Source organism: Neofelis nebulosa, chromosome 3 (genome assembly GCF_028018385.1).
Source record: "Neofelis nebulosa isolate mNeoNeb1 chromosome 3, mNeoNeb1.pri, whole genome shotgun sequence".
NCBI classification, from domain to species: Eukaryota; Metazoa; Chordata; class Mammalia; order Carnivora; family Felidae; genus Neofelis; species Neofelis nebulosa.
In genome coordinates, this window is record NC_080784.1 from 156918321 (window position 1) to 156940691 (window position 22371).

General features: G+C 35.2%; 1 protein-coding gene across 33 annotated transcripts in view; it reads right to left on the minus strand.

Annotated features, from left to right (window-relative positions):
- The window catches only part of ADGRL3 (adhesion G protein-coupled receptor L3), an 829205-nt gene that overhangs the window by 237469 nt on the left and 569365 nt on the right, over positions 1-22371 (minus strand). For all 33 annotated transcript variants that reach the window (XM_058722441.1, XM_058722432.1, XM_058722430.1 and 30 more), the window contains one exon: positions 2512-2592. In XM_058722441.1, coding sequence (XP_058578424.1) covers positions 2512-2592 — 81 coding nt within the window. The remainder of the gene's footprint in view (positions 1-2511; positions 2593-22371) is intronic.

Below are 22371 nucleotides of genomic sequence, written 5' to 3' on the forward strand. Positions count from 1 at the left end.
AATCAGACTGGGATGTCAGAAGAAATGAATTATATTAAAGTCACCAACTTGCATAAATGGACCTCCATCTTTGGTAGGGACAATATTCTACTAAGGATTAACATGTCTAAAACAATGCACCAATTTAAAATTCATCTATTCCTCATGATGAAGGATTATGTCTTAAGCATCCAAGCAGTTAATCCATATTAATTTAGAGGCATTTCTGCTCCTTTTCCCTAAGTCTGTTCACTCAAATGCTATGTCTCCTCAGTATAAAACATGCATGCTGAATAATAAGACAGGGATGTCTTAAATGTAATAACTGAGGCAAGCACAGGGGACATTCAGAGAACAGATACACTCCCTTCTCCCTAGTGCATAGCCAAGGAAGCCCTGACAGAGGAACTGAAGACCTTGCCATAGTAGCAGACACGTTTCTAATTTCCCAGTAATCTTTTACCCGGATGACTGAAACTCCCTCCCCTCTGTTAATCTCTTCTTATCTACACTGGCTTCAGAGATCTTTTTCTTATACCAAGAACATAGTGTTATAACGCAAAACCTCACTAATTTAGAAAAACAATTTTTATTTTCATTTTATTTTAGAAAAAAATATTTTAAAAATTAAAAGTATTGCAGGGGTGCCTGGGTGGCTCATTCAGTTAAGCATTTGACTCTTGGTTTCGGCTATGGTCATGATCTCATGGTTCGTCGATTTGAGCCCCCCTTTGGGCTCTGCACTGAGAGCATGGAGCCTGCTTGGATTCTCTCTCTCCCTTTCTCTCTCTGCCCCTCCCCTGCTCACTCTCTCTGTCTCCCTCAAAATAAATAAATAAACTTAAAAAAAAAAAGTATTTTGTAACCTTTTTTTTTTCCAGGATAAAATATAACCTTGCCATGTGATACAGAATCCTTCCCAATCTGCCTTCCCACATCTTTTCAGTCTCTTCCTTGAGAACTGCTCTCATTTTACTGTGCACCAAGCACATTTCTTTAAAATGTCACAACTTTCACAATTTTGTGTTTTGGTTCATTCTGCTTCCATTTCATGGAATTCCATTATCATCCCTTCTTCCTTTTCTTCTTGAAAAAGGAGGATGCATCCTTCAGAACCTAGGTTGTCACCTTCACTTTCAGTTACTTAAAAATCAGTGTATAAGTTCCTTCTATGTCCAAAGCATAGAACAGTGGCTGGAGGAGAAATAATAATTATGACATGTTTTGTCCTTGAGGACCTTACAGAAGAGAAAGGGAAATATGCATGCTGAAAAATAAGACACGGATGTCTTAAATGTAATAACTGAGGCAAGCACAGGGGATATTCAGAGAACAGATACACTCCCTTCTCCCTAGTGCATAGCCAAGGAAGCCTTTACAGAGGAACTGAAGATAAAGCAGAGCCTTCAAACACTGGCAGAAACTAACTGGGCAGAAAAGAAAAGGTAAGAGATTCCTGGCAGAGGAAAAAACATGTATAGAAAACTTGCTCATAAAAGGCAGACCTAATGACTTTTATTGTATCAAGTGATTGATACTGTTGAAGGTATAAGAAAATATCCTGAATCACTTAAATCTGAAAAAACAAATTAACCTTAGAATATTTGGTATTTATAAAAAAAGTCTATCAATTTCATCAACTTTGAACATTATAATACATTTTGAAAATAATAATATTTATTTAAAAGTATAAAAATTCTGTATTTAGATGTGGGAAAACAAATGTTACTTTTAATTTTTATTTTGTATGGCTGGTCATTTTTAAAAATCTTTAAACTGATGGTATCAATTTAAAAAATGTAATTTTAACATATATTTTAAAAACTAAATTATCATATTAATGCCATAATGTTTTTAAAAAAAATTTTTTTAACATTTATTTAATTTTGAGACAGAGACAGAGCATGAACAGGGGAGGGGCAGAGAGAGAGGGAGACACAGAATCGGAAGCAGGTTCCAGGCTCTGAGCTGTCAGCACAGAGCCCAACGCGGGGCTCGAACTCACGGACCGTGAGATCATGACCTGAGCCGAAGTCGGACGCTTAACCGACTGAGCCACCCAGGCGCCCCCATAATGATTTTTTACAACTTAATAAAATATAAAATATGTTGCAAGGAAATAAATGTCAATATGACTTAGTTTAAGGCATCTTAATTTCTTTTAAAACAAGTAGAAGTTTTAGTAAAAAAAAAAAAAAGTAATGGTTATCTGGTGATATCTAAATCTAGGTTAGTTTTCAACTAGCCCTCCACTAGTTGAATCACAATGTAGCTCTATTTCTTATTTTGTTTTATGAATATTTCTCAGAACGGTATTTCATACTTTAGTTTATGAATAAGATTTGCTCTTTCTGTTCTCAAATTCTTTATATACAATCCCCCCCCCCCCGCTTTTTAAACAGGTACTGTATTGCAAAATACATATTTATAACTATCTATAATTTAATTGTCTCCATCAAAATAACAAATAGTTTCTTTTTCTTTAAATAATAATAACCATAGTAATAGTAATAATAATAATAAACAACTCACCTCTCACAGGGGGTCTTTCTAGCTCAGAGTCCAGGTGAATTGGAGGAGAGATGTATGACACCTGCCCATGATGTGCCTGCCCTGTTGACCCAAAAATAAATATTAAGAAGACATTGAAGTTACGCCTTTATACATATGTATATTTGATTTGTGTGATATCACATTATCTTTCTTCACACTGAATTAACTGTCATCAAACTGTGTCGACAGATCTATTCAAACACAGGAGCATTATGCATCATCCAAACACCAACCAATCACATCAGTCCTTCCTTTTTTTTTTTTTTAAACATTTATTTATTTTTGAGACAGAGAGAGACAAAGCATGAACAGGGTAGGGTCAGAGAGACAGGGAGACACAGAATCCGAAACAGGCTCCAGGCTCTGAGCGGTCAGCACAGAGCCTGACGCGGGGCTCGAACTCACGGACCGGGAGATCATGACCTGAGCCGTAGTCGGCCACCCAACCAACTGAGCCACCCAGGCGCCCCATATCAGTCCTTCTTAAACTACCATTTGTTTCCTATTATTGGATTACAGACCCATTGTGGAATGACACTTTTAAAAATACAACATAAATGATTTACAAAAAAATAATAAAATGGAAGGAAAAAAGACATGAAAAAACAAGTCCACATTTTTTATTGCTATTAAACAGACAATACGTAATCTGTCAATTTGCCCTGTTTCTAAAGACTTATTCTCAATTTACTCACTTATTTCATTGCAGACCAGTAATATACAGTCTTCAGACTGGCATCAATGTCAAACAACACTCCGATAGCACTTACTTAGATAACTTTATAACTAGTTAATTTGTATTTTATTTTTTTATAATTTACTTCTGTTATTTGAAGAAAAGTACCCCTTTGTGCTAAGGGTATTTTTTGGAAAAAAACAATAATTAGCCATGATATAAAAAAGTAGGCAGATCGTGGAGCCTGGGTTGTTCAATCGGTTGAGCATACAACTTCGGCTCAGGTCATGATCTCACATTTTGTGGGTTCGAGCCCCATGTCCAGCTCTGTTGTTGACAGCTCAGACCCTGGAGCCTACCGCTGTATCTTCCTCTCTCTCTGCCCCACCTCTCCTTGTGCTCTGTCTCTTTCTGTCTCTCAAAAGTAATAAATAAATGTTTAAAAAAAAAGTAGGCAGATGAATTCATTTTCTATTCCTTGTAAAACATTCTGCCAGCTCACAAACATATTTGTAATATACTTTCTGTCTTACGAGTTAAGGTGTTGATTTGAAGGCCAAGATGCTGATTGAAAAAATTGCTAGCTTTGGGGCGCCTGGGTGGCGCAGTCGGTTAGGCGTACGACTTCAGCCAGGTCACGATCTCGCAGTCTGTGAGTTCGAGCCCCGCGTCAGGCTCTGGGCTGATGGCTTGGAGCCTGGAGCCTGTTTCCGATTCTGTGTCTCCCTCTCTCTCTGCCCCTCCCCCGTTCATGCTCTGTCTCTCTCTGTCCCAAAAATAAATAAAAAACGTTGAAAAAAAATTAAAAAAAAAAGAAAAAATTGCTAGCTTAAAAACTAAAAATTTTTCTAATGTTCAAAGTAGCTACTCGTTGCATACTGATGATTCTGTAAGCAATTAGAATCGTGAGGTAAGAAAGCACCATCACAGAGTCAGTCCAATTGCTAAAGCTACTTTTTAAAGCTATTTCTAAAAAAGGTTTGGGTATGAGTGGAAGACCCACCACTTTCCTTCTACAATGGGAATATGCAGTTATATTTTACACATTTACTATAGCCATTTACAGGGTTGTTAATCTCTTTTCCTAAACAAGGAAAGTTAATGATACATAGATTATGATAACAGTTAGGGTAACCTTCCCGTTTCAAGTAATATTCGACTTGTAATAAACTCTGCTGATTCCTCTTATGAGGCACATTTCAAATAATTAATATGGCTCCCTGTTGATAGAAGCTGCTGTTCCTCCCAGCATTTTTCTAGCTAACGGCAGACACAGTGGAGACGTAATATACAGAGCCCCTCATAATAGTAACTAAGAATATTGTACATTCACTGGCCATGTTTCAGTGGAACACTAAAGGCACTGTTATAAAAGAAGTAAGACAGTGACTGTGCACTGTTAGCAGTCCATGTGTAATACAGCTTATTAAAAACTTCACATTATCTTAATTATAAAAATGCTTAATGTTTACCTTATTTGCACACTTGATCGCAAAATCACTTTTTATTTTTAAGGTCCTGTGTCATTACAAATGAACTCGTTTGAAACTTTATTGATCATGCAAATAAAAATAAGCATCTTTTACATTATGTTGATTCAAGATAATCTCAGCATATAAAATAATATTGATTTCATGTCTAAGCAAGGAACATGACTTTCACCACATATAATAAGTATCATGCATTCACACAGACATCATCTCCATTTATGCAACCATGTCACTATGGGAATTAAAGGTAGGTATTATGTCAATATATTCATATTTTAAAATCAAAGGAACAAGCAGAGGAAATGGAGTAACTTGCTCAAGCACACACAGCTAGTAAATTGCAAGGCCAGTAGTATTTTGACTCTAAATCTGAAGTGTTTTCAAGTAAATCAGAATATTTTTCTCAAAGAAGGTCTCAGTATACTAAACCTGGGGAAAAAGTCTATAGATTTTAGTGATTAAACTCTGACAAGTAACTGCTTGTGCAACTGTCACCCCTGCATTCAGTTTGAAGTAAAAAGTCCCTTTAAATGTCACATTTGCCTCTGTTCTTGGGATAAGCATGTAACTTCAAGAGCGCTCAACAGGGATACTTCAGGTAGCACGAGATCTCACTGTGTATATCCCTAAGGGGGTTGGAATATCAAAGAGGCAGCAGAGTGGGATGAGGATATTGACAGTCAAGTCCTGAACTTGGTTTGCCGTAATTTCCATTCTCTCTCCAATGAGAACTCTAGCAAACTGTGGCTGAGTTGTGGCGGGAAGAGCCACAGTGGCAGGAATTGACAGGGTCTCTCAGCCTTAGAGGAATGGCAGAAAGGCAGCAATAGACTTCAATTTGGTGATTGAGATTTCTGATCCATAGAATAAAATCCAGAAATTTTGGAGGTTGCTGTTGATTAACTACATAAACCAAATACTGAAAGAAAGATTTCTGCTTCACTTTAGATCAATGATACTCATGCATTTGTCTCCACAAATATACATAAAAAGTTATAAAACCTATTCTAATCTGTGCTTAACTAAGGCAATGACTCTCAGGGAGGTAATTACTTCTCATCAGGGACAGCATTGCACAACATGAGGAGTTACAGTTTGTAAAAAACAAACAACCCAATGACTATCAAAGATCTATCCCCTCATTAAGAATTACTGTAAAAAAAAATAATAATAATAATAAACTGTGGTTAAAACAATAACTAACTTCCATGTATCTTCCTCCTAGACATTATGGCAAAGAATAGTCAACCAAAAATGTGAAAACCAAAAATCTCCTAAAAAACAAGAGTCCAGAGCTGGACAGCTTTCCAGAGGAATGCTATCAAACATTTAAAGAAGAGTTAACACCTATTCTTTTGAAGCTGTTCCAAAAAAATAGAAATAGAAAGAAAACTTCCAAGCTCAATTTATGAGGCCAGCATTACCTTGATTCCAAAACCAGACAAGGACCCCACCAAAAGGAAAACTGCAGACCAATTTCCCTGATGAACACGGATGTAAAAATTCTCAACTAGTCAACTGGATCCAACAATACACAAAATAATTATTCACCACGATCAAGTGGGATTTATACCTGGAATGAAGGACTGGTTAAATATCTGCAAATCAATCAACATGATACATCACATTAATAAAATAAAGGACAAGAACCACATGATCCTCTCAATAGATGCATAGAAAGCATTTGAAAAATACAGCATCCTTTATTGATTAAAAAAAAACAAAACAAAAACAAACTCAAGAAAGTAGAGATAAAAGGATCACAAAAGCCTTACATGAAAGACCTACCGCTAATATCATCCTCAATGGGGAAAAACTGAGAGATTTTCCCCTAAGGTCAGGAACACAACAGGGATGTCCACTTTCACTACTGTTATCCAACATGGTATTGGAAGTCTTAGCCTCAGCAATTAGACAACAAAATGAAATAAAAGGCATCCAAATCAGCAAGGAGGAAGTCAAACTTTCACTCCTTGCAGACAACATGATACTCTACATGGAAAGCCCAAAAGATTCCACCAAAAAAAAAAAAGCAAAAAAACCCAAAAAACTGCTAGAACTGTTCCATGAATTCAACTAAGTTGTAGGACATAAAATCAAAGCACAGAAATCGGTTGCATTTCTATACACCAATAATGAAGCAGCAGAAAGAGAAATCAAGGAATCGATCCCATTTACACTTATACCAAAAAGCATAAAATACCTAGGAATAAATCTAACCAAAGAGGTGAAAAATCTATACACTGAAAACTATAGAAAGCTTATGAAAGAAACTGAAAAAGATATAAAAAGTGAAAAAAATACTCCATGTTCATGGATTGGAAGAAGAAATTTTGTTAAAATGTCAATACTACCCAAAGCAATCTACATATCAAAATAACACCAGCATTCTTCAAAGAGCTAGAACAAACAATGATAAAATTTTTATGGAGCCAGAAAAAAACCCAAATAGTCAAAGCAATCCTGAAAAAGAAAACCAAAGCTGGAGGCGTCACAATTCCAGACTTCAGAATGTATTACAAAACTTTAATCATTAAGACAATATGATACTGGCACAAAAACAGATACTTAAATTAATGGAACAGAATAGAGAACTCAGAAATGGACCCAAAATGTATGGCCAACTAATCTTTGACAAAGCAGGAAAGAATATCCAATGGAATAAAGACAGTCTCTTCAGCAAATGGTGTTGGGAAAACTGGACAGTGATATACAAAAGATTGAACCTGGACCACTTACTTACACTATTCACAAAAATAAACTGAAAATGGAAAACGGGCTGAAGAGCCTAAACATAAGACAGGGAGTCATCAAAATCCTAGAGGAGAAAGCAGGCAAAAACCTCTTTGACTTCAGTCGCATCAACTTCTTACTCAACAGGTCTCCAGAGGCAAGGGAAACAAAAGGAAAAAATGAACTATTGGGACCTCATCAAATAAAAAGCTTCTGCAAGGTGAAAGAAACAATCAGCAAAACTAAAAGGCAACTAAATGAATGGGAGAAGATATTTGCAAATGACATATCAGATAAAGGGTTAGTATCCAAAATCTATAAAGAACTTCTCAAACTCAACACCCAAAAAACAAATAATCCAGCGAAGAAATGGGCAAAAGGCATGAATAGATGCTTGCCAAAGAAGACATCCAGATGGCCAACTGCACATGAAAAAATGCTCAACATCACTCATCATCAGGGAAATACAAATCAAAACCACAATGAGATACCACCTCCCACCTGTCAGAATGGCTAACATCAACAACTCAGGCAACAACAGATGTCGGAGAGGATGCAGAGAAAGAGGATCACTTTTGCACTGCTGGTGGGAATGCAAACTGGTGCAGCCACTCTGCTAAGAAGTGTGGAGGTTCCTCAAAAAATTAAAACTAGAACTACCCTACGACCCAGAAATTGAACTAGTAGGTATTTATCCAAGGGATACAGTTGTGCTGTTTTGAAGGGGCACATGCACCCCAATGTTTATAGCAGCAGTATCAACAATAGCCAAAGTATGTAAAGGGCCTAAACATCCATTGACAGATGAATGGATAAAGACACACACACACACACACACACACACACACACACACACAAACAATGGAGTATTACTCAGCGATCAAAAAAGAATGAAATCTTGCCATTTGCAACTACATGGATGGAACTAGAAGGTATTATGCTAAGCAAAATTAGTCAGAGAAAGACAAATATCATATGACTTCACTAATATGTGGAATTTAGGATATAAAACAGATGAACATAATGGAAGGGAAGCAAAAATAATATAAAAACAGGGAGGGGACAAAACATAAAAGGCTCTTCAGTATAGAGAACAAATTGAGGGTTGTTGGAGGGGTTGCGGATGGGGGATGGGCTAAATGGGCAATGGGGCATTAAGGAAGACACTTGTTGGGATGAGCACTGGGTGTTGTATATGGGGATGAATCACTGGAATCTACTCCTGAAATCATTATTGCACTATATGCTAACTTGGATATAAATTTAAAAAATAGTAATAATAAAATAAAATAAAAATGTGATCAATTCAAAAGAGCATAGGAAGATAAAAAGCAAGGCAAATGCATACTGGTTTTAAAGATTTGACTAAAATATTTTAGACAGGGAATATACCTGCCTTCTCATTTATCACTTTCTTTACCATGCTCTACTGTCTTACACTAGACTTGTCTTGTTCTTGTAACAGAAGCTTTATATATCCAAGTGTGAAACCACTGCTCCAATTTTTCCCTTACTTTTCCAAATTAAAAAGATATAGATTTGTTTACTTTTTTTCTCCTGAATTTTATTTTATTTTATTTTTTTGGATTTTAAACTCAAAGAATCATATTGAGATTTTGATTAGAATTGCACTAATTCTTTAATTTGGAGGATAAACTTTTAAAATATTTTGTCTTCACTTTCTTTTAAATGGATCTCCATTTTTGATCTCCAAATTGATCTCCATTGTTTGAATTGTCTTTAAGTAAGTTGGAATAAGATAATTTTTGAAAATGTTTGTATTTTGGTTATAATAATATTTCATTGTTTAATCATTCTATTTTCCCCACTTAAATGAAATTTTGAAATTTTCTTAATAACTTTCATTGAACTTTTTTGATGGCTATTGTTGGATTTATTAGTTATTGACTTTGATCTTCTAGTTCCTTCAAGGTAGATACACTGATAACCAAGCTTAGTTATTTTCTGTGATCTTTGTTTCTTATATGAAATATATTCCCAGGTTAAGATTTATCTATATACCCTTTTACTTAATTATTTTGTGCCATGGGATTTAAATTTCACACATTTATATTATAGGATTAATGCAATTTAGAGGAGTTTCCTGGTGCTGCTATTCACCTGTCATTTTACCGTAAGTTCCTACAAAGTATTTACCAAAGGAATAAACAATACTGAATGATAGGTTTCATAAAAGAATTAAAAGGGAGAGAGAAAAAAAAGCTTCATGATTTATTGCTAAAGAGTCAAGGAAAACAATGGCAATAGGGAAATTGTTGGGTAGCTTATGGATTCTGGAAAAGCCATTAATGTTTTATTTTCCATCTCTTTTTCAGCTTTCATCTAATTTCTATTTTATTGAGGAATCCTGTTCAATTTCTACCAATTTCAAATATAGGAAAGGCTTGACTAGCATTAGGTAGAAGAGAAAAGCTTTTTTTTTTCTACTGTCAATACTTTACTTGTACATCAGAGCACAGAAATACATTTTTAGAACCACAGAATTTGGAGGGAGAAAGATATTTGATAGCTTATAGCCCCAACCCACATTTTAGAATGAGGAAACTGACACCTTGAGAAGTTGGTGACTTTCAAAAGTCAAATCAAGGTGGTAGTTGTCAAGAGGATGGTAAGAGGGGCGCCTGGGTGGCGCAGTCGGTTAAGCGTCCGACTTCAGCCAGGTCACGATCTCGCGGTCCGTGAGTTCGAGCCCTGCATCAGGTTCTGGGCTGATGGCTCGGAGCCTGGAGCCTGTTTCCGATTCTGTGTCTCCCTCTCTCTCTGACCCTCCCCCGTTCATGCTCTGTCTCTCTCTGTCCCAAAAATAAGTTAAAAAAAAAAAAAAAAGAGGATGGTAAGAAAGGGATGCTTTACAGCTAGCCTGCAGAAAAAAATAAACATACCCTCACTGTCTTTTAACTCTGAAGCTTTATTTAGTAAGCCATTATTTTCAAGGCATGTGGGGCATAATCTTTCAGATGTGTTAAGACATTAATTATTTATTTATTATGAAACTACATACATTTTTCTCCTGTAAGGCTATATCTAAAAACCAAAGGCTGTTTAGTATAAAAATAAGATCATGTCCTGGGCACAGAACTACCTATGTTGGTATCTGGACTCTGCCACTTTTTAACCATTTAACCATTAGCCATATAACTAATCAGCCAGGAACTATCAAGTTGTTTAACTTCTATGTGCTTCAGTTTCCTCATGTGTATAATGGGGATTATAATAGCACTTATTTATAGGGGTGTTTTGAAGGTTAAATGAACTTATGCATATGTAGTAATTAGAACAGTGCTTGGTACATAGTAAGTACTTAAAATTTCTAGCTATTATTATTATTATTACAAATTCATTATATAATTAATTAATTTATCAGCCAATATTAGTTGAGTACCTGATACATGACAAATGCCTTTCTAGATACTTGGCATACGTTATACAACAAATTAAAGGCTAATGCACAGTCTTATGTAAGGGGAGACAGTAAGCAATTAATACAATCAATAATACATCAATGATACTTTATGTACAAGATGGGGCAATGGAAACTGAACACACTAAAGGGGATCTAGAGCAGCAGAGGCAAGCTGCAATTTTAAACAGATGATCAAGGAAGGCCTAATGTGATTTCCACGAATAGCATTTGAAGAGTTCAAGAGAAAAGTGACAATATCTGACTCTGATAGGAAACTGTTAAAAGATAAAAGTACAGATAAGGGCCCAAATCTAATATTAATAATGAAGAATAAAATAACACAATGTACTGTATCAGATGCTTTTTCCCCATGCTTTTGTATTTCAAATTGTACACATATTGATAAACATATTAATACTATCACCAATGACCGAAGAAGAAAAGAAGACATAAATAAAATATGGGTATAATTTGGAAATGAACACAACTTTCTTCCTAAAGCAAAAACACACTTCCCACCATAAAGTCCCCATTGGTTTCTCTAGTTACATCATCTTTCAATTCAAATTTTTCTCATTTTCTATACAGTAGTGTAAACAAGTTTAGTAGTATATGGCCCTCTAGGCAGATTTCATGCCTTTTGTTTGTTTGCTTTAAATTTTCAACTGCTAAACTTGATTATTTCCTCTAGAGGCATGACATTCCCCCTCCTTAAAAAACAATAAAATAGATCTCACATTTTTTGCTCTTGAAGTTTTAAATAATATTATCATTTTCCTTTTACAACCTTTAGGATGAGAGCAGGTTACATCTCTGAATCTCTCTGTCCTACGATAATAATGATTTCATGCGGAATGTGGGAATCTACTTACTAAACTACAGTTAAGAATGGCATATGGACTTTTTCTAAGTTTTTCAAATACTCTGAAAGTAGCTAAGTCTCCTTCTCAATGGTAAAAAAAAAAAAAAAAAAAGTTTAGTTTCTTGTTGAAAATAATCTCAGCTACTGATAAAAAATATCAGAGGTCAATATGTTGTTTGTGCTGATGGAAAATTGGGTGTGCCTAGCATTATAACAGCTTGCTTTTTTTTGTCTTTAAATCCCAGTCTGACTGTAACCATCTGGCATTTATAAAGTCAGCTTTAAGGTAAAGACGTAAACACCAATCAAAAGTAATCATCAAAGAAAAGAGCTGTAAAGTCGCCAATTTGATACTTATCTTTTTATACTGACTTCCTTTTCCCCCTTTATCTTATTATTCATACTTATTCTCAGTGAATTTAGTAAAATATGAGGTAGCAAAGAAATCACAACATGCTTGACTTATTGAAGATATAAAGTCATTGATGGAGGCGCAAAGGTCACTGATGGCCTTCTCCCCAGTGGATATTACTTGCACACAGAAAACAGATGGAGTAATCTGAAGCAAAAGTAACTTTCTTGTTTGTGTGTACATGTGTGCATTTCATTCAGCAAATGATTTTTCAGGACTCACTTCCTTTAGTGGCCAATCTTAACCATACCATATAAGCAAGATAATACCCCTCCACGAAAGAAATTTAGGTTTAGATGTGGATTAAACAACAATAGTGAAGCATGATACATACTTTGATAGAGATCCGAGAAAAGGGCAGGACAACAGCATCTAACTGAGGTAACTGAAGTAAGAAAAAACAGTACCTGGAGGACACAATGTCAGGTGTTGAAGAAGGAGAAGGAACATTACGCGTGGATGCTTACAGATCATGTGACTTAGAGGGATAGGGGACAGGGAAAAACAGGTGGAAGCAGGCAAAAAAAAAAAGATGATTTTAAAATAATAAACATTTTCAGAAATGTACCCCCCCAAAAAGAATAAATAATATATCCCTATTACCCAGTTTTAACAATGGTCAATTCAGGGCCTATATGATTTCCTCTCTGTCCCTCAATGCCCCCTTCCTCATTCCAGAATGTTTTGAAGCAAATCCCAGACATCATATAATTTCACTTGTACATTATTTGAGTATGTATCTATAAACTAAGGCCTTTTTAGAAACAACCATAAGATCATTATGATACCTAAATTAAGAAGTTATATTATGAAAAATCAATTTAATGTCAAATTCAGAAAAGCAACTGTCTGGAAGAAATCAACAATCTGAAAGAAACGAATTCTGCTGGCCTGCAAAATATCTCATTGGTCCTAGTGTTGAAATTGTGTTGGCCTGAGGAATGCTTTATATTAATGATGAATTTCAGGAGCTCACAAATATAAAGGGAAATGTATTTGACAAAACCACACACATATATTTCTCTCTTTCACAAGCATGAAAAATAGATTTGGTAGTTAAATGACAAACATCGAATTCTGGAAGCACCACTTCAAAAATTATTCCATGAAACCTCAAAAACCTATTGTCGCAAGCATTATAACAATAAACAAAAAAAATCGGGGCATTTATCTTCCCTGAATTTCTAGTTTTTTATAATCCTCCAAAAATAAATGGGACTGAATACATTAAAACTGAAGATCGTGTTAATAAAAATGGTTATTTTCTAAGAGCCTAATACTAAGAAGCACCCGGCGAGCCAAATATTGTTTCCTATTTTAAAAACGTGAAATCTAAAGCTCAGTAAGGTTAAGTGTATTTTCAAAGGTTACACAACAGTATGTGTGGGAATCAGGTTTCAAATCCAGAGACCATGTTCTTACTCTATAACTCACTGCCTTCACATCCTATAAATATACCAACGGGGGTGGAGAGAGAAGACAAATATACTATAATTTATGAAACATTAGAAATTTTTAGTTCTCTATTTCTAGACTACCTAAATTTAAGTGTTGATATTACTAAAAGACTAAATCACAGAATAATCAGGATTATAAAATTACTTTTCTTAGACGATGAGCAAAACATTAAATTCTCCTCAACAGGAATGTAGGTATATTAGCCCTCTCCTGGCTCTTTTTTTTTCTTTTAAATGGATGCCTTCAACAGGGCTAGGGTTCAGTAATACAGATCTCTTTGAATCATTCTGATTTCCAAAAACTGGAAAAAAAAGACTTCAAGTGGACTTCAATCCCCTCCTCTCCAAATTATACCCACACTCACATCTTTGCTGTTTTTTTTTTTATTATCATTGTACTGAGTTCATGTTTGCATATGGTAAAGTAAGAAGAAAATGTTTTACTATCCAAGAGGTTAATATTCAGGTGTATAGAACTAAGGGTATGTGTGTTCAGGGTGGGCAGCTATGATAAACTAGATTAGAAAAGATTTTGAGTAACGTAGGCAAACCTAATCAGGAGAACTGTGATGTTAGCAAGAACTTAGGGATCAATAATTCCAGTTGGTTAATTAACAAAGGACATAAAAAAGGCTGTTCCTAAGCCTCCTTCACTGCCAGAGCAACTCTGATTTAATTCTGAGTGTCTGAATTACAGTCACTTCAGATACTTTGCTTATAGCTTATGTTGGATAGAATAATGGTCCCCCTAAAGATGCCCACTTATTAATCCTCAGAATCTGTGTCTGTGTTATCTTAAGTGTCATAATGATTTTGCAGACATGATTAAGGTTGAAATGGGAGATTATCCTATCTAACGATGTGAATGCTTGAAAGTGGCAAAGGGAGGCAGAGGAATAAGAGGGATATATGGCAAGAGAGACAAGGCAAGTCATTGATGGCTTAGAAGACAGAGGATGTGGACCAGAACCAAAGAATGATGGTTATTTCTAGAACCTTAAACAGACAAGGATCCTTCCCAGAGTCTACAGAGAGAACTGATTTTAGCCTGGTGAGACTCGTATTGAACTTTTGTTCTAGAAAAATATAAGATGATAAATTTACATTGTTAAAGCTTCAAAGTATGTGGTGATTTGTTCCAATATACAACTTAAGAACTGGCATTTATTTTAATTCTAAAAACTCCTGTTATTCAATGTACTAGTTATTTGAATAGATATTATATGTACATGATACATATTCAACTGGGACAAAATGATAGCATCTAACCCACCTGCTGACTTCCCACAGGCAATATCTCTTTCCAGTATTTTGTATATCTTTGTGGAGTTATTCAATATCTTTATAACACATACCTGCACATACACACATATGCTCACATGATCATATATATATATATAAATATATGTATATGTATATATATATATATATATATATATATTTGAATTGTTGCCTATTAAAGCACACTGATATTCTGCATTTTGTTAAGCCTGTTCTAAAAGGTAGTTTAGAGCTTCAATTGTTTGACCATAATTTTTTTAATGTATATCGATCCCTACATTGCATTTTAAGAATGCACCATGATCTAAAATGTCACCAATGGCACAGATTTCATGATATTCTTTTAATCAGAAGTAGAACATTTCAGAAGTCAATGTAATAACTTAATGATTGCAAATAAAGGGCTGACAGAGGAATGATCACAAGAAGGATGCTAGAACTCTGTAAGACTAAAGTTATTTGTTATGTTAACTCTCCTAATTCTCTTAATATTTGGGAATATGATTGGCCATATTACAAAGTGCTTTTGAAGAGAGAGAGAAAAAAAAAAGATGAGGTGTTTTTTTGATATTTTACCTATGGTTAAATATTACATAAAGGGCATAGTCCATGAATTTCTTGAATCTATATTTTTACTTATAATTCAATTCACCTATCAAAACAATGTCAAAAGAAGATACCAATTATTTAACTTTTTTTAATATGCAGCCTAGGTATCAAATTCCAAAAAAACAAAAAGAGTGAAATAAGCTTTATACTTACTTTATCTATTATGATGGTTAAAAATGTGTGCTCTCCAGAAATTGTGTACCACATGAAAAACTGTAAATGGAATGTATGTGTCTACATTTATAATTATATTTATGTTCACATATATGTGCACAAACATCTAGGCTACTTTCAAATTATTCTAGGATTTCTTAAACCTATTTTAACATTTGCTATAATTTTATAAGCAACAAAAAGGAAACAGCCTTTCACTTTTCTAATCAGTCTTAATTGGAACAGCAATCTAAATGTGCACATCTTTTAAAACTTTTATTATTTTAATCTTATTTATTTTGATAGCGAGAGAGAGCGTGGGGGGGGGCAGAAAGGAGACAGAGAGAGAGAGAGAGAGAGAGAGAGAGAGAGAGAGAGAGAGACTGAGAGAGAGAGAATCCCACACAGGCTCCACACTGCCAGCACAGGGACTGACATGGGGCTTAAGCCCATGAACCGTAAGAGCATGATCTGAGCCAAAATAAAGAGTCGACACTTAACTGACTGAGCCACCTAGGAGCTCCTAAATGTACACATTTAGTAAAGACTTTACAGAGGACAATTCAGATATAAAACTCTATGAGGGTTGGAAGCATAGGAACTACAGTTTCCATGCCTTCTCTGTCATCCTAGGACCCACTTGAATGTTTCAGACACTATAAGAACTCAATTCATTTCTGGAGAAACTTCATATTAATGACCTAAAAGAAATTAAGACAACTATTAACTTTGTTATACTTCTAATCATAAATAAGGCAAAGGGTAAAGCTCCAGGAAAATTTCTTTCAAAACTGGAGACAAATTCGCAGTGCAACTAATTTTGCTTACTTGAGAAATGTTACAAATTTGATAACTCCATTAACTTTCTCGGCCTGCTCATTTCTCACAGAAAACATTCATGGGGTTTCTGAAAAGGTCTTTACCAAAGGACACACATACTAATTCCCCAAATATAGACTTTAATTTAGTGTATTTATGTAAAGTAGATTTAAAAAATAGTCTTTTACCAAACATCTAAAGAAGAGTTAATATCTATTCTACCAAACATCTACTGATGTATTTTTATTGATCTTATTTTCCCCAGTAAAATAATTATTATGTAAATGGCAATTACATCATTATGAAAAACTGTGAAAAGCCTGGATGAAGTGACACCATATTTCTATTATTTATCTGTACGTAATGGAACTGAAAATAGTCGATGCCATTAAAGGAAAGACTGAATTTCTCTTTTCAGGAGAAAAGGCTATGGTGCCTGAAAAGTGATATTAAAATTACTTCAAAGGAAAACTAGCAGGTGAAAATTTGCTTCTAGAGCCACAGAAGCAAGTGGCAAGAGGAAAAGTATAGACCAGGGTATTTACAACAAAGAGGTTTGTTCTCCAGAGTACAGAGCCAGGAAACTGGCCTGCTGTGCTTATGTTTTTAAAGTTCTGCTTCAAAGACTAACCCAGCATGCTAAGAAAAACATAAAATGTTAAATTTTCCTGTCCTCCCTGCTGATAGATCAGAAAACATCAAGTAACACTAACTCAAAAAGAAGAATGGTAAAGCATGTTAAAGGTACCTGAAACAAGGTTCATAAATGGAGAGCAACAAAACGGTTAACACCTCCTCTATAGCCACCTCCCCTCCCAAGGACGGGTCCAAAATATGAAAAGTAGCAGCCTGGATTGGACTGAATAAATGCTACCAGTGAGGAGTATGATGAAACAGATCTCAAAGTAAAAGCTACTCATCATGTGTTACTCTCAAATGATGCCCATCAGGCATTTTTCCTGTCAGCTTCCAAGTAAGTAAAATTAGAGAAGGTAAATTTATGGGAAGGTTAGAATTAGACCTTTGGATACCAGTCAAGGTAAATTAAATGTACCTCAACTTACTTCAGAGAAGAGTAAAAAAAATTCAAATATATTCACTACAGGAACAGTGTTCAAATTTCTTTATACGTATAATGATAGAATGAGGCAAGATAATGAAGAACTAGAGGAGGTTTTCACAAGAATATATATAAGATTTGTGAAATTAACTGGTGTTTTTAAGAAAAGAGACAGGGAGACGCTCATTTCCGCCACAATTAAGTCAAAATCTCTCCTTTCTTTTTATCAATCCATGTGGCCTGGGGGAAAATCTCTTAAGAAGATAGCCCAGCAGGAGCTGCCAGCATGGTCAGTTAGTTGAATGAGATCAACATATGCCCCAAGTTACCTGGTTTCAGAAAATTCCGCACAAAAGTATTATATGCATAGCCTTACAAAAGGGAGATAAGAATGACCCAAGCATAATAAGACCAGATTGGCACATGGAGAAATAAAAGGATATGGGAATTCTCTTAGGATGATGAGAGCAAAATTTACCACCTAATTCTTTTCAATAAACTCTAAAATATATCATTCTATAGAATGAAACTGCCTGTAGTGAAATTTTGACAACTCCCCTCTGTGTGCTAAAATGCTGTCAGCTGAAAAATTTGAACTCTTTGTGAAAATTGTTCATTTTTGACAGATTTATCCTACTTTTATGTTTGCAGTCTTAATCAAAGGAATTTGAAAAAGTTAGAATTTAGCTTTACACTCAAAGTCTTGGAAGCACTATTAGCATAATTTAGAGGCAGTAGGGCATTTACAGTTATCTATAAAAACTGTAATTATCATAGAAATGAAAATATTTAAAAAGTAACAATACCAAGTTCAAGATTACACACACACATTCACACACACACACACACACACACACACACACACACACAGAGCCTGTTTCTGTTTTATTCCTTTGCTCATTGTTACTAAATTGTTAAGAAGCTTAGTCTTGGCTGGACCTTACAAGGCTGAGCTGAGATAGATTTCACGAACCCAAATCAAAGTCACATATTCTAGAACACATAAGCTTCCGTGGTGAAGCAGTGTCATGTCATGGTTAAGAACACAGGACTTTAGAGACACACGGCCTGCATGTTTTCATGTAGTTACATCACTTACAGACTCAGTGGGCTTAGTCATACTCATCTTTTAGTGTCAGTTTCTTTATCCGTAAAAATCAAACAATAATAATCGTGTTTCACAGTATTGTGGTAAGGTGTTTTTTTTGTTTTTTTTTAAGACATATATACGAAGCAGTGTGCCTTCTACAGAAGCACCTAAATGTTGAACGACTGTCATTATCCTTGTTTATATCATCATTATCTCACACATGTTTCCTCTGAGACAAACAATACCAACACAGCTAATCAAATCCCTTTGAGCACAGGTTGGTTTTTTTTTGTTGTTGTTTTGTTTTGTTTTCTTAAGTTGGTGATTAGGAGATGGTATTTGGAGTTGATCTTCTTAGCTGAGGATCAAAGCACTGTCTTTAAGTGAGGAACACCGAGCAGATTGGTTAGCCTCTGAGAGGTTCCGCGTCTCCGTCTGTAACATGGGAATAGTGATAGATATTTCATAGACGAGGGGACAGCCAACTATAGTCCACGGGCCAAATTTGGCCCATGCCAGATTTTGCATGATCTGTGTTCTAAAATTGTTTCTCAATTTTTAAAAGGTTAGAAGAAGAAAAATAAGTAGAAGGAGAAGGGGATGATGGAGGAAGAGGGCCACCAACAGTACCAGCAGCACTAGAGACCAGGTATAATCTGCAAAATCTAAAATATTAACTATCTGGGCCTTTATACAAAAAGTTTGCTAATCCCTGTCTTTGAATTACTGTGAATACACAAGAAGCCAATATAGGAAATATGCTAAGCAGAAGACTTGATATAATTGTAGCTATGTTCTTGCTACTGACATTCTAAGCATTCACATTAACAGTAAAGGAAGCAGTAATTCTTCTTGGGCCACCTGTAACTGCTAATGCGGAAATCTCTTATATTCTAAACTCGTTAGAAACTTTCAACAGTGTTCCTTCTCTGGTTAAAGAAATATGCTAAATAAGGCAGAGGCAAATATACAATATTATTTTTGCCAGGAATCATTTGGCAAAAACAGTTTGGATCATTTTGTTTCATGCAGCTTCACTTAATGGAGTCCTACATCAAAGATCTCCATCAAAGCATAAGAGACTCTTAAAAACTGAGAACAAACTGAGGGTTGATGGGGGGTGGGAGGGAGGGAAGGGTGGGTGATGGGTATTGAGGAGGGCACCTTTTGGGATGAGCACTGGGTGTTGTATGGAAACCAATTTGACAATAAATTTCATATATTGAAAAAAAAAAAGATCTCCATTCAGAGACACATATACACATAAACTCACACACACATACAAAGTATTGTGGGTGCTGCATTGTGTGTACCTACAGTTTGTTCAATTTTGTCATAATGGACTATCACATACTATGGGAGTCAGAAATGATAAAAAATTTCCAATGTTATTTGGTATGATTTTAGCTCTGAGAAAATTTTAAAACTAGTAACTGTTGACTGTCTCTCTTGCTATTTTATTGCTAATCAGTACAACAGAAGACAAGAGAGTGGGGGTTAGTTGCTCCATAAAATGTATGCTCCAAATTTTGTCCAAAAGGTACAAAGGTGAAAATGAAACAGTGTGAATAATAAAGATGAGATACATTTTCTAGGCATTCTTTGATCTTCCTAACCCTTCTACTTGCCAAATGTAATAGAAGACTATGCTTTCCTATGTTAATACATAGGAGTGATCTAGTGACTACTCTAAAGTCACAAAGAGGGCCACAAGAGGTAGGTATAAAAATAAAATAGCTAACAAGAATGACAATATATTAATGATTTAACATTAATAATGATACGGCCCCTGATGTGCAAGTTGAACATGAAAGAGAAAATTAATCCATCTATTAAGAATTGAGAGTTCATGTACATGATACTCAAATTTAAACTAAAAAGGGATATGTATTTATGGTTTTCCCCCCAACAGCATGAACATTTGGTTAAACATGGAGACTTTTTCTTGGTTTATCAATTGGTTTGTTTAAAGACAAACTGTTATAGAGGTGCCTGAGTGGCTCAGTTGGTTGGGCATCTGACTCTTGATATTGGCTCCTGTCATGATTACATGGTTTGTGAGTTTGAGCCCATATGGGGCTCTGTGCTGACAGCAGGAAGCTTACTTGGGATTTTCCTCTGTCTCTCTCCCTCTATCTCTGCCCCTCCCCTGCTCATGTACTCTCTCTCTCTCGCAAAATAAATAAATAAAAATAAAGACAAACTGTTATAAAGGTAATATGAAAATGAGGATAATGAAAAAACAATGAGGATAATGATAACATTGATGATATTTGTTGAATATATAACTCTGCTAAATTCTGTTAAGTATTTTATAATCTCATGTTTATCCTAATAATAAATTTGAGTTGGTTGCTATTGTTATCCATGCTTAACCAATGAGGACACTAAGTCTCAGTTTAAATTATATTTGTTTGTTCTTTTCCCCCACATATTCTACCTCAAATCTGTGGCAATTTCAGAGAAAACAGAACCTCCCAAATAAATACTAAGGACTTTGATTTAGAATACCCTTTTGAAGGTTACTTAATGTCCATATTCATCTAAAATTAAGTAATTATTTTGAAACATTAGTCATCATGTGTCATAAAGTCTGAATATCCAATTTGGATATGAGAGTTTAGCCAAACCTCTGATTTTCTTACATTATAAATTTACCTTCCTTAACTTCTCTGTGGATGCAAAGCCATCAGAGAGCTGAAAGAAGGAAAGTATCACCAAATTTTATTCGAATTGGTCACGTAAAGAAAAAAAGGCAAAGCCTTTTGAGAAATCTCTTTAATTCTTTGAAGAAGCAAAGGGGTGCTGTATTTGAGAAGCAAAGGGAAAGCCAGCTTAAGAGAAGAAAAAACAAAAGCAAAGGCTATAAATGCTGACCTTCAAAAAGGCAAAACAGCTCGACCATGAAATCACACTGTTTAATTATAAAACCTGAAATATAGAAGGGTCAAAAACTGCTCTTTTTTTCCTGTTTTTGTTTTAGAAATCTGTTTCTATTTGTTAGAATGAGACCCATCAATTTTTAAACTATTCTAAGGAAAAATTTAAAATTGTATGTGGCACATAACTACACAATAAACCTATACCACAACAAAATGAAACTAACACAGCTAACTAAAACAACAAAACTAAATACAACTACAAACACAAAAATGGGGGGTAGTGTTTAGATTTAGCATGAAAAAAAAAACTGAGGTAAAAGTGAAATCAGTAAACCTTTTTCTGTCATAATACATTTAATTTAATTTTTGGAATAGGTACCTCTTTTATTAATTCATCAACAAACATTTATTAATTCCATATAATTTGTTAAGCCAATGATTATCTAGCCACATCTCCTTCAGAATCACCTTCAAGGCATTTTCAAATTTCATAAGACCTCTGACTTCAGTTTCTTTTCTTTATTTTAAAGTTTACTTACCTTGAGAGAGAGAGAAAGAGAGAGAGAGGGTGCACACATGAGTGAGTGGAGTAGGAGGCAGAGACAGAGGGAGAAAGAGAGAGAATCCCAAACAGGCTCTGTGCTGTCAGCTCAGAGCCTGATGGGGGGGGCTTGAATTCACAAACCATGAGATCATGACCTGAGTAGAAATCAAGAGTCGGATGATTAAGTGACTGAGCCACCCAGGCACCCTGAGACTTCAGTTTCTGATGTGATCCCTTCATCTTTAATTCAGGGAGAGACACCTCCCCATCTCCACCAAGAATTATTCTGGTAATGAGGCACAGACACTGATGACAGGAGGAAGTCCCTTAAATATTTTGGGGTGGAA